This window comes from Corylus avellana, chromosome ca4 (genome assembly GCF_901000735.1).
Source record: "Corylus avellana chromosome ca4, CavTom2PMs-1.0".
NCBI classification, from domain to species: domain Eukaryota; kingdom Viridiplantae; phylum Streptophyta; class Magnoliopsida; order Fagales; family Betulaceae; genus Corylus; species Corylus avellana.
In genome coordinates this window covers 5,931,672-5,944,886 of record NC_081544.1, presented here as the reverse complement: position 1 = coordinate 5,944,886, position 13,215 = coordinate 5,931,672, and the positions used below count along the sequence as shown (strand labels likewise).

The following is a 13,215-nucleotide window of genomic DNA, read 5'->3' as shown; positions in this document are numbered from 1 at the left end:
TTTCTGGCACATTAAATTCATAATCTCATTAATAATTAATAGCAGATTACTAACTTAAACTAAATTTAATGTGCATTTTAAATGTTTAAAGACACTTTGATAAGATAGGGTTGCCAATTCCTTATAAACACCTCCCTCATATGCAGGTCAGTATTTTTCCTGGCCCTTATCATGCATGGGGGTAAGTAATGTGGGTCACATTCATCCTGTGGTGGGCTTTAATACCATAAAAAAATTCGTGTACCTAACTCATCTCATAAAACCGGTTCGATAAGAAAGAGTTAGCTATTCCTTATAAACATGCCTAGGATCTTTTGCAATGTGGGATTATTCCTCTCCAGACTGGTTTGGAGGAAATTTATGTCTTGTAATTGTTGAAAAATGTTTTTTGGAAAATATTTTTTTAAAAGAAAAAATTCGTTGAAAATATTTTTTGCTTGGCTGAGATAGTTTTCTAATTTATGAGGTGATGGGTTAAATAATTCTTAATCTATTAAATACTTTAAAAACTACTAGAGTGTGACAAAACGAGTGCGGTCTTATAATTTGATGTGGATGACTATTGTTTCGGCCTAAACCCAAAAACGAAAATGAAAGAAAAAGACAAGAGCCCGACAAACTAGAGGCCGAGGAGCAAATTCGTGGCCCGTTTGTTTGTTTTCGATAATTGTCTTGGCTTATATAACTCTTTTGTTTTATTCTTCATCTGTAATTATGATAACTGGGGTGGGGACTATAAATATCTCAATAAAAAACTTCCTCTTAATATCATTTACAAAAGTTGTGTTAAATTATTATTTATTTCAAAATATTAAGCGTGTACAGAAAATAGTAGATTTAATTAGCATTCTTATACTTTTCTTTCACATGAGTTCAAACTCCTTTTTAACAAGTAAAATTTTAAAATGAAATGAAAGAAAAATTGAAGATAATGTTTTAAATTCAGAATTTTTTATTTTGATATTAAGTTAAATCACTACTATTTAAACTTAAGCTTATTAAAAAAATAATAAAATTTAGGAGAAACTTCATTTTGGCCCCCTGAACTTCCACCTGATTTTACAAAATCCCAAAACTTTCAAATCTCTCATTTTGAACCCCTGAACTTTTAATTACTCTCAATTAGAACCCTTTAGTTAATTTTAACCGTTAAAAATACAAAAAAAAAAAAGAAAAAAAAAAGACCAAAATGTCATTGATTTTTATTTTTTAAAAAATATAAAAACATTTTGGAAGTTGAAATTTTATACAAAAGTCAAGGGTATAACGTCATATAATGTTTAAAATCTGATAGAGGGGTCCACATTGAGAGTAATTAAAAGTTTAGGGGTCTAAAATGAGAGATTTGGAAGTTCAAGAGGGGTTTATAAAATCGAGTGAAACTTCAAGAGATCAAAGTGAAGTTTTTCCTAAAATTTAATTAATATTTTAACAAGATAGTGCAAAGAATTGTATTAATCCCAACTAAATCTACAGTCCTGTATTTTCCAACAAACTTGGAACTATGGGAACTATGGGAACTTTGAATTGATAAGATTATAGGGGAGGAGATTAAAGTGTATTTGGCTATAAAATAAAATAAAAATAAAAAGAGAGAAGAGTATAGTAGTGTATTTGGAAAAGGTGGTCTACAATTACTAAAATGGTTGAATTATAGTTTTGGACTATTCCCACATACCGTCATGAGTCACACGCGGCTCCTGCTCCTTGTCAGGCGACTCTCAGTATGACTACGACTCGTAAAATGGGGTCCAATTTCAGGGACCAAAAATGTGTGGTTGGCAAAGTCAACTAGGATGAGTGATTTAGACTCTTCCCAATACGATTCAGCTGGACAACTCCACTTCACTATTATTATCTTCTTCTTTTTTTTCTTTGTTATTATTAAATAATGTTATATACTATACTAATATTATATAAAAATTCAAAATGAAAGAGTCAAATGCTGTTTTTATCTAGAATGGTTAATTAAATTTATAAAAAACCTCATACATTGAATTAGCCAAAAAAAAAAAAAAAGAGTTTAAATGTAGTAGCACTTTTTAAGGAAGTTATTTTATTTTTTATTGTTTTTCTCACTTGTTTTCTCTTTTTCCCAAAATATTTTCTCAATAAAGAGTAAAAAAATAATATTTTAATAGAATAGATAGAAATATAACTAATCAGATGTAGAGGCATTTAAAAATTTATTAGCTAAACTAGATAAAAGTTAGTTTTGAGAAACTATTTTGCATAAAAATTTGGCTCCTCCATTGTGAATGCTCTATCTTAAACCGTGTCACATTAACTTTGTGCGATACTTATTTTGTGTATAGCATTATTCTTTTATTTTTGTATAATTTGAGCGTAGAACACTAAAAATTATCCATAATTGCGAGAAAAAAAACCGAGGTCAATATCACGATTCAATCAACCTCCACAAATGATGCGGTGACATTGTCTTTGAGGATCTCTCTCTAAATATGTCCAAGTTAAAATTTGAATATATTTGGACCGAATTCAAGGTTAAAAAAATAAAATAAAAATTATGCACCCTGTAATTGGGCAAGAAAATGAGAAGGGACAAGGAAAGCCTTCTCCTATTCGAGCATAGAAGCCTTTGGTCGGACAAAGAGTCATCTCTCATGAGAGACTGCAACTTGTTTATATATAAATACTCTATCGAGGACAATGTTTTTTTCTATTTTAAATGAAATGGTTATTATAGGATTGAAGGTTAATGCATTTAATATTGTATATAACTTTACATTATTTTAAAAAAAAAAATGTCAAAATTAATCATATATACCATTAAAAGCACCACTCATGCTTATTAAAATAATAAGCAATTAACTTAAAAAAATAAAAATAAAATAAAAAAGTAAATTAAGATAGGGTTAAAGTAGGTTTAAAATCCCAATCATAATAGTATAGCATTATTATTGCTGCAGAAGAAAAGATCGGTTGTCTAGCAAATGATTTAGAAAAGCCAACCAAAAAGGTTCCCCCGTAATCTGGATAGGACAAGCTCACTAGGGATTTCAGAATCTTGCTAACACCAGGAAAAAAAAAAAAAAAGTAGGTTTGGTGGAGAATTTTGGAGTGAATTTATTTTTTGAATAATAATAATAATAACTTATTGATATGATGTAAAGGTAAAATGATAATGGAATTTTTTATGAAAAAAAAAAAAGAGATAAATTGTTTAGTAAAAAAAATAAAAAAGTCTTGGTAAGCTAATAAATGCAATGAAAACTACAATAGTCAGGTAGATGCATGACATGTATGTACCGAAACAATGAGACTTGAACAAGAGTGCCCGGCCACCACATATGCGCCGGTTCCACCACGTACTTCCTCAATAGCCCAGCCCAACCGTATCCATATACCTGCAGAGTTTACAACAAACTTACATTTCTTTAAAAAATACCTTAATATATATATATATATATATATATTTTGTCCCCTTTCCCTCATGTAGGTACGAAAAATTTATTTTTTCATGATATGTACTTGTCACCTACTTTTTTAATAATAATAATAATAATAAACATGTATTTTTTACTTCTTAGAGACAGAATTACTAAAACCCAATTTGTAGAGAGACTATAGATTTTTTTTAATAAAATCAAGAAATCATATTAAAAAAATAAAATAAAAAACACGTGAGAAATTTGAAAAATAAAAATAAAAATTTTGTTAGGAAATCCAAGAGACACATGCATATCTTTTAAATAACACCAAAACAAAACAATTTTGCTCGGGAAAAGCAAGAAAAAGTGTTTTTAAAATCCCATCAACATCATCATCATCATGGCGACTTGTTTGTTTCCGAAGAAAATGAATAAAAAAACACTTTTAAAGAAACAAAATTCATTAAAGAGACAGCTATACGTACCTGCGTAGTGGTGATAAGAAGCCAACCGGCAAGAAACGAGATTTTCCGGTGGTAGAAGGCTTTGATTATGGTAACGATACCAACAGCATATGCCGACCCGGCTCCGAATGCACTCCCAGCATTAGCGAAGATGGAAATCAGCACGTGCTCCTTCATGTTGAACGGACCCGGATTGAGCGAGAAAGTCCGGGACCCGAACCCGGGTACCCGGAACTTGGTCTCCGGGAGAACGGAGGCCATGAAGCGGCCGACTGGGAGACTGGCCACCTGGACGGTGATTTGGGTTAAGATTAGAGGCTCCGTCCGGTAGGCGAAGAACTGGTTGAGGAAGGAGAGGAGAGCGCAGGAGAATAACCCCAAGAACCACATCCTGAAGGTCCATATGGGGAGGCTTGGGTCGTCGGTGTTGGCCACGGTTAGCCGGACTTCCTCGACGGGTGAGAGCTCCTCTTCGTCGACATCTTCGTCGGCCGTCGGGATGTGTTTTTCTGGGTCGGCGGTGGGGGCCGCTGTCTGTATATCGAGTGCTCTCATTGAGTGTCTACGTACAAGGAATGATGGGAATTGAAGGGGGATTCAAATTCAATGCATTTATGACTCACAAGTAAGTCTCCATATAAATTTCCAACCTCAAATTCAATGCATATGTGACTGACAAGTGACAAGTGAGTCTCCATTTTTTTCCAAACCAAGAAGCACGCCAAGCTTTGCTCAAAAGTTGTTCATATTGCCCTGTATGCCAATGGCCGTGGGCCGGTAGTGTAATAAGGCCGGTACTGTAACACTTTTTAGGAATATATATTTGATTGGTTATAGTGAAAATGTTTTGTTAGAAAATGTGAAAAAATATATTTTATATGAAAAAATGTAAAAAATTTGTTTTATAGTGATTTTTTTATTTGAATAATAATAATAAAAAAAATAATTGATGTAGTATAAAAAGTAGAGATGTTGAGATTAATTTTGGAATAAAAAGATTTTTTTTTTTTTTTTTAATTGAGGGAGGGCATGTTACAGTACCAGCCAGGCCATTAGCAAACAATGCCATTGAAATGTCCATAGTCTAATCCCTTGTTGTGGGCCTTTTTTGGTCCCATTTCCAAGCCTTATTTGTCACGATAAGAGAGCTTCAATTCTGCGTGCATTTCATAGAGTACTGATTGGGAGAACGCGTCGTGCGTGGCACGCCCACGCACGACAGTGCAAATTATTTTTCTTTTTTTCTTTTTTTGTTAAAAAAAAAAATTTGCACGCGGCGTGCACTATATTACATTACCCCATTTCATAGGTTTTATATATATATTTTTTTAAAGCGGCTCATTATCTCTGGGCACGTGGCAATTTAAGTGCCTAACATGTAGCTATTATCTTTGCTGAAAAGTAGTTCATATTGAAATGTCCAGCTACAGAAATTCTAAAGTCATTATCCATTGGGTGACGGGGCCTTTTTATCGAATTTCCAAGTCTTCTGCTTCACGTCACGTTATCAAATATTGTATATATTTGATAAACTTTTTATTTATTTATTATTATGTTTTTTTTACAGAGGCACTTTTTCTGTGAGCCTATGGCATTTAACATGTAACTGCAATACCTCAAATAAGTAAGGAGTCGATATGAGGTAAGTAAGGAGTGGATCAGGCACTCTTCGTTGGCCATATGTTTTTTTTAGAGTGAGCCAATCTCGTTGTTATTTGAGATATTTTGTGGCTACCCAATCAATTAAAAAATAAAAATTGAGAGGTGGCTAATTACTTCCACTATGGCCATAAGGTAGATTGGCCATTCAGATATAGTGGAAGGGGCTGCCGAATAATTCCATGGCCGTTTGAAAGTGGTTCGGCCACCTCTCGGTCAACTAAAGATAGTCGCCAATATCTTTTTTGTTTAATTTTTAGTTTTTAAATTTTAAATTTTTATTTTTTAATTTATAAGAAAATGTTTCTGTTATTAAAAATTTTATAATTTTTTTAGTTGGTTGTTTAAATATGCACATAAAGTTGTACTTTTAGATACTTTTCAGTTAATTATTGATCCATAAACTTACAACTTAGAACATACAATAGGCAAACCAAAAACAAATTGATTCATTATTTAAGGAAAAAGATGTGAGTCGTACAGAGGTTAATACACCTTTAGATAGACCGTTAGAAATGGATCTTCATGATTCAGTGACTACTGAGCGACCATTTAAGTATCTAAGAATCTCCTCAAATTTTCTAAAATATGAGATTCTCAGATTTGTAACGCTGAGTCATTCATTACATCTAACGGTCCAAATAAATGTAGATGTTTGTGTTACTAAGGCAAGTGGGTTTGACATGTTGAAAACTAAAGTTACATGCTTCGATAACACAGAAACCTCTGCATTTATTTGAACCTTTAGATATAATTGAGGACTTAGATTTTAAAATATGAGAATCTTATATTTTATAAAATTTGATAGGATCCGAATCAAACAAATTGATGCTATCTTTTACGTATGTTTACACTAAATGATGCTAAAGTTAGGTCCTTTCTTTTACCCAAGGCAAAGATGATGTCCTTAACGTAAATGACGTTAATTGTAGAGAATTAATGATTGGTGTCAATAATTTGTCTATATTTTCTTTATATTCTCTTACAAATTCAATAGATGAATCATTAAATTTGTGAGGTCTACATAAATTTACAAATTTGATCGTTAATTTATAAAATGATATAGAAAAAATATTAACAAACTATTGATACCAATAATTTATTTCAATTGTTTTTGAAATCTGCGAGTTCTTGTTGAATTGTCAGACTGAATTTCAACCTACTACAAACGTTGAATTGTAAGAAAAGCTATATAAATTCATACTCAATTAATTTAAAAGAGTAGTCTAAATATAAATGCTTATTAACGTAAAAGTTTGATTACATACCTCTCACCCTCTCCAAAAAGAAGAAGAAGCGGCTAACAATTAATTTGAATTGTTGAAGGGTTGAAGTAAGAAAAAATTATGTAAGAAAATATACAAAATCTCAAATTATTGAATTGTTGAACGGCTTCTTATTATCTAAAGAGAGAGCTAACTTGGAAAACAATGTAAAATTTATATAGTTTGAAATTTACAACAAATAATAATTGAAAGAGGATAGGGTTGTGTGGAGTCCCAATAAATCTTAGGTTAAAATTATATCAAATAAAAAGAAAAAAAAAATAGAATTAAGCATCAACTTAGGTACATATGTATTTCTAATAGCATCAATGAAACAAACACCTGCACATGATCTAACGAAAAATATTGTTTTAATTAATTAATTAATTTTTTTTTTTTTTTGAAATCAATATATATTCAATCTGACAAATTGCAAGTCACTGTTAGCTTAGAGTCAGAAAATAAAAATAAAAATAAGGTGTGGACATGCGTTAAGTGTGTTTTTTTTAACTGGTCAACAAACCGCATTAAGCAAAAGTTTTGAAACATTAGTGAAACGACCCGTTTTGCATTGTTTTGGAACGATGCATTTTGTATTATCGTCTTCAACCTTTTTTCATCTTCTTCAAAGTTCATGACTTTGACCTAATTACAATGAGAGGAAAAGAAAAATGGTGTGAGTCGTGAATCCGGCTCTTATTGGAAAATATTTGCCTCATGATGAGCGGCTGAGAGTAGGCAACCAGAAAATTTGGACAAATTCTACCATGACCAAGGACAATTTTTAGGAAGTGAGGGGGGCATTTGACCCCTCTCAAACCTCTCCCTCCGCCCCTATATATATATAACCACACAAAATGTCTTTTTTGGTAGTGTTTAAATATTTTTACATAGCACGTGACAACACACATGTTTCTTAAGATTTTTTCCAACTTTATTTATACTATTAAAAAAGATATTTGTCTAATTCAAATATATATATATATCACATGCAAAGGAATCGATGACATTTTTATAGACTTAATTTGAAGTAACCCAATTTAAAAGAAATCTATACGGGACAATTTTGAGACCCCGTGGGCCATAGACTTTTGGTCTTAAATTTCTTGTCTCATGGATGACATCTTAGACTCTAGGTTTACTTATAGACTACCACATTTAAAATGATTAAATTAAAGGTCTTGGTGGCTGTTGAAAATCTATGCATTGAAGCTAAACTTTACATGCCATTAAGGATTTTCTGAAATGATGAAGTTAGTGCATTTAACTGTTAAAATAATTATATATTATTTAAAATTTTTAAAATAATATATAATCCAATTAATATTATTAAACAAGTACATTTTTTTTTTTTTAAATCGTAATTGTTGATACATCGATTTTAATTGTAACCATAAAATGAATATTATATAATCCAATTAATTTCCTATTTCCAACCTCTTTTTTTTTTTTTTTTTTTTTTTGCAAACTAAATATAACGGACACCGATCAATGCCTTGATAAACATATGTCAATTGGTCAGATGACAATAATAAATAATTTATCATTAAATAAGTACATTTTTGGTATACAAAATCAAATTATCATTGGCTTTGATCTACATGTTGGCAAATGGCAACGCAAATCCAGCCAAAATTGGGAAGATTTTGTAACATCGACTGTTAAAATAACAATTAAATCATTAGTTTTGGAATTTAAATGACCTAAATGATTTAACATGGTATTAAAATAAAAGTATTTTTATTAGTTACCTATTTTTTAACTTTTGCAATTCGCAAGTGTACTTTAGTTAAACATGCCTTTTTCATAATTTTAGGGCATTTAAAACGACATTTGTCAAAGTTTAGAAGGGCACTCATTACTTTTTTAGACCGCCACTTGTCATAATTCTAAAGTTTCCTGGTGAATGCTTTTCCTTTTGTGTAAAATATATGATGTTATTATGATTATGACGTTCAATCCATCAAAGGTTCACAATTTGGGACGATTGGTTGGGTTGCTGATACATGTATTGTACGAAATTCATATTTAGGGTAGAAAGCATATACACATGTATATTAGTTACACTCTAAAACATTTTGAGCATTTATTAAACTAAAATGAAAAATGAAACACAAAGAAGTGACAATGTAGGGTAAAAATTGAATACCTAATCAAACCATAAGAATTTAAAATTAACTGTACCTTGGACCAATTTAGCACGTATAAAAAAAGTGATGCAAATGGAGGAGCTGCAGCGTATGAGGCAGATAGTGAGGAATTTTTGTAAAGATTTGCTTGAATATGGATTCTATCTTCCCCCATAATCAGAAGCAGTATTAGACATAGAAAGTGATGACATTGAATGTCTATTCATTGTTGGAGCAAAAAGTTCTGGCCTTGGCATATTTGATGAAAGAATAGGCAATGGAGCCTCTAAATTGAGAACAAGAATTGTTTGCCTTATTGAAGGTCTAAGGTTTAGCTAGGGTGAGCGCACCAATGCCCTACAATCATCAAATGCTCCATTTGCTGCTCATCAAAATCTCCACCCAACCTTGGGTCAGTTGCTTCAAGTACTTTTCCTATTCCATAGAGCTCCCAAACACATTCCACCATGACTACTTGATCTTTAGGGGCATTGGGCCTGATTGGTTTTCTTCCACAAGCAACCCAAAGCGACAATTCCGAAATTATATACATCTGACTCCTTGCTAGCCCTACTAATTGTAAAACATTCAGGAGTCATGTAGCCCCTGATGCCTGCCAATACAATGGTCTGTGACCCTTTCACATGGTCCACAAGCTTAGCTAGCCCAAAATCCCCAAGTTTAGCATTAAAGTTTGAATCAAACATAATATTACTTGATTTTATATCCTGATGGACCACACATTGTTCCCATTCCTCATGCAAGAAAAGCAAGGCCGATCCCAATCCTTGAGCAACTTTGTGCCTCATTGCCCAAATCAATAAGCTTTCTTCAGTAAAAAGATGTGAATCTAAGCTTCCATTGGGCATGAACTCATAGACAAGCAGTGGCAGAGTCACGTTATGCTTTGGGGGTGCCGTGAGATTTAAAAATATATATATATATATATATATTCTCCTACTTTTACCCAAGTTATCAGCACCCTAAAAACCCAAGTTGCACACAGCTGCACAGCACCCCAAATTTTTATTTTTTTCCCCTCTCTCTCTCAGAGTCTCACATACGGTTGTTCCCCAAATTTTCTTTTCTTTTCTCCTCTTTCTCTCTGTCTCTCTTCACTCAAACGCAGCAGACGCTCCATAGCCTCCATCCACCATTCCATAATTTCCATAGCCTTCATCTCTTATTCTCTCCCTCTCTGAGCACTCTCCATAACTTTTGTTGCTTTTGGGTCCGGCGGGGTTCTTAGAAAAATCGAAATCAAGGTGAGTCACATCCCTAATTTCCTAAACTTTTGTAATCCTCTGTTTTTCCTCTGTTTACTTGATATTTCCTGTTGATTTTCGTTAATAAATTTGTGCAGTAGTCTGTCTGTCTGTCTGTCTGTATATATCATTATATTTACTGTTTATGCTAAAAGTCTCAAAATGTTTACAGTTCTGCTGCGTATTCACTTCAATTGAGAAGTTGAACTGAAATTAATTTAAAGACAGAGAAGAAGAAGGAAGAGTTTACACAGCCACAGATATGAATTTTTGATTTCCATCTGGGCTAGTTACCGCTGTTAGCACTGGCTGTTAGTTAAAATTCATATTGATATTGATTGAATAGATTGATTTATTTTAAAAAAATTATTGTCATCAATAGATTGATCTGAAAATATTTTTTCTTTTCTTAATTAGCTTGGTCTGTCTCAAATATGTACCATGCAAGATAACATGTGGGACTGACCAAAAATTCTCATCCTTTTTTCTTTCATGAAATCACAGTAGTAAAGAATAAGTAGCATTATATTATCCTACAAGAATACGGTATTTATAACAAGTGTGGAGATAACATTATCCTACAAGAACATAAAAAATAACAATATTTAAGCTGTGGCTTGCAGTTGCCTCTTCTACACAGGTCACATGTTTAGACAACATTATTATTAGCCTTGCAGTTGCTTTTCTGTCCATTAGGGTGCATAACAGTTTCGTTAATAAATTCACTATTAATTTGAATGATTGAATAAACTTTAATATCCGCATAACAGTTTATTTTGTTGTTGTTTAATGTTTATAAACTTTGATTGTCTCTTACGGGGTTGTGATTTAACTTGAAAATTTAACTTGTTTAATATTTATGAACTTTTATAGATATTTTTGTGTGATGCATATATTGTGTGAATTTTCAAATTTTTTGGATGCCTCATAGGACGCAAAAAAAAAAAAAACTTTTTAGGATGCATATATTTTATAGGACGCCAAAAAAAATTTAGTGGCACTCCCAATATGAATTGTCTGGCTCCGCCACTGTAGACAAGTAAGAGTTCTCTTCTTTCATGACACCGTCCAATGAGTTGCACCAAATTCCTATGTCTCAATCGACTAATAATTTTTACTTCATATGCATACTCCTTTATCCCCTGTTTAGACCCTTTTGATGCCCTCTTAACAGCAATGAAGGAATTTGAGTCCCTTAAAAATCCTTTGTAAACCCCACCAAATCCTCCTTGGCCTAACTTTTCTTCATCATTAAAATTATTCGCGGCATAATCCAATTCATTAAATGAAAAGCTCTTCGGCCCTGTTTCCCTTCGATATTCGTCATTCATGTACCTATCAAAGGCAAGATCCTCTTCTGCGTCTGCGTCCCTCCTATTCCTCTTCCGAAAGCCAAATATAATTAAAGCAAACCCACCAAAGAAAAATAGATCCACCAACACCCAACCCCACGGCTAATCCTAACCTCTTGTTTTTCCTTCGGTCCGAGGCCGACTACCTGCCACTATCGTATCTTCGAAACTTGAGTTAAAATCCCATGTGCGAATTGTATGCATTGCAGAAGTATTTCCTGTTGCGGCTCAGAATCCAAAAGTTACCCATTCAGGTAAGTGATCTCTCAAATCAACAATATAAGAAAGGGATTGCCATACGGTAGCATTGTTTATGAGACCAGTGAAGAGAACACTCAAATTATGAGAACTTGAATTATAACTAATCCAAGCTTCATTAATTCTCCCTTCCATAATAGATATTCTACTCCCCTGCCATGACACATTAGCAACAGATAGCATGAATTTTATATCAATACCTACATGTTGGCCACCCGGATCATATTCATTTGAATAGATGTCAAACTCCACTGCGACAAAAGTATTTTCCGTCGAATTTAATGACTGGTAATCCCTGGGAAGACCCATAGCGCCACCTTTGGTGACAGGATTAGGAGTTGTTGATCCATTAGGAGCAAGAAAGAAGGCAATCCCATCTCCATAACTCGTGTTATTTTTCGAGTCAATGACAAAGGAAAAGTGGGTAGTGCAATCTGTAAGATTACGGGATGCCTTGTCCCACAGTTTCATGGGACTGAAATACGTGGCTCGACCTACAAGCGCTGATCTGACATGGTTGCCAGTGAGTTGGATGACTTGGTCTTCAACGAAAGCTCTCTCATCAGCTATACGGGTGTCATCCGAAGTGAAAGTAGTGAAGTTGAAGGATAAAGCACTAGTAAATGGACGTAGATAGGGGTGAGAAGAAATCGGTGAGCATGAAGAGGAGATAAAAGAGGATTAGGGGCTTTGGAAATGGGAAATGTTTGTTTTTGAAGATGTAAAATGCCATGAGTATTGGAACTTGCAAGGGAGGTTGGGTCTGAGAACAAATTGCAGACTGTAATAAGAGAAGTTAAATTTGTGTAACGGCAACCGCCAAGCAAGTTCCCTTTTTTCCGCAATAGAAAAAAAAAAAAAAAAAAAAAACGCCAAGCTAGCTCTGCTCAAAAGTAATTCATATTGAAATGTCTTATTCAAAAATTCAAATCTAATCCCTTGCTGCAGGCCTTCTTTTGTCCCATTTCGAAGGGAGTTGTTGAACCACCCTTATAAAACTTAATTATTTTTATTTTATTTTTTATTTTTAGTTTTTAGTTTTTTTATTTATACTTTATACTTTTTTTTTTTTTTCAAATTTTTAAAGGTATCTTTATCTTATTTTGTAAGGTCATTTTTGTCTTTTTTTGTTAATGTTGAGGTGACATTGACAATTTTTTATAATTTAGAACATTGACTCAATCAATAGTTTGGGGAATATTATGTATTGACAAAGGGTGATAGTTTTGGATTGGAACCCACAACAATTAGCTCTTCAAATTACTGGTGATTTGTGCAATTAATGTAAGAGCATGTATGAGAGTCACCTGTCTATATAAATTTTGGTTTGTCCAAACACACTAATAAAAATAGGACATTTACGTAGTTTTTCCACTACGTTTTAAAGAAACGACATTATGTGAATAGTTTAACGAGCTTTTTGTTTTGAGA

General features: G+C 32.9%; 1 protein-coding gene, 1 long non-coding RNA gene and 1 pseudogene across 2 annotated transcripts in view; 1 reads left to right on the top strand and 2 right to left on the bottom strand.

Moving 5' to 3' along the window:
* Window positions 1-4,614, bottom strand: part of LOC132177479 (oligopeptide transporter 4-like) — an 8,449-nt gene extending 3,835 nt beyond the window's left edge. Inside the window, exons 1-2 of the mRNA XM_059589819.1 lie at window positions 3,878-4,614; window positions 3,271-3,368 (exon numbers count right to left, since the gene is read on the bottom strand). Of these exons, the coding sequence (XP_059445802.1) occupies window positions 3,271-3,368; window positions 3,878-4,411 (632 nt within the window). The 5' untranslated portion in view covers window positions 4,412-4,614. The remainder of the gene's footprint in view (window positions 1-3,270; window positions 3,369-3,877) is intronic.
* A 4,456-nt stretch (window positions 4,615-9,070) lies between these two features.
* On the bottom strand, window positions 9,071-12,617 carry LOC132177934 (L-type lectin-domain containing receptor kinase IX.1-like; annotated as a pseudogene).
* LOC132177484 (uncharacterized) lies at window positions 9,936-10,553 on the top strand. The gene is made up of 2 exons (XR_009439773.1): window positions 9,936-10,174; window positions 10,347-10,553. It is a non-coding gene; the product is annotated as an uncharacterized LOC132177484 (long non-coding RNA).
* Window positions 12,618-13,215: the final 598 nt, after the last annotated feature.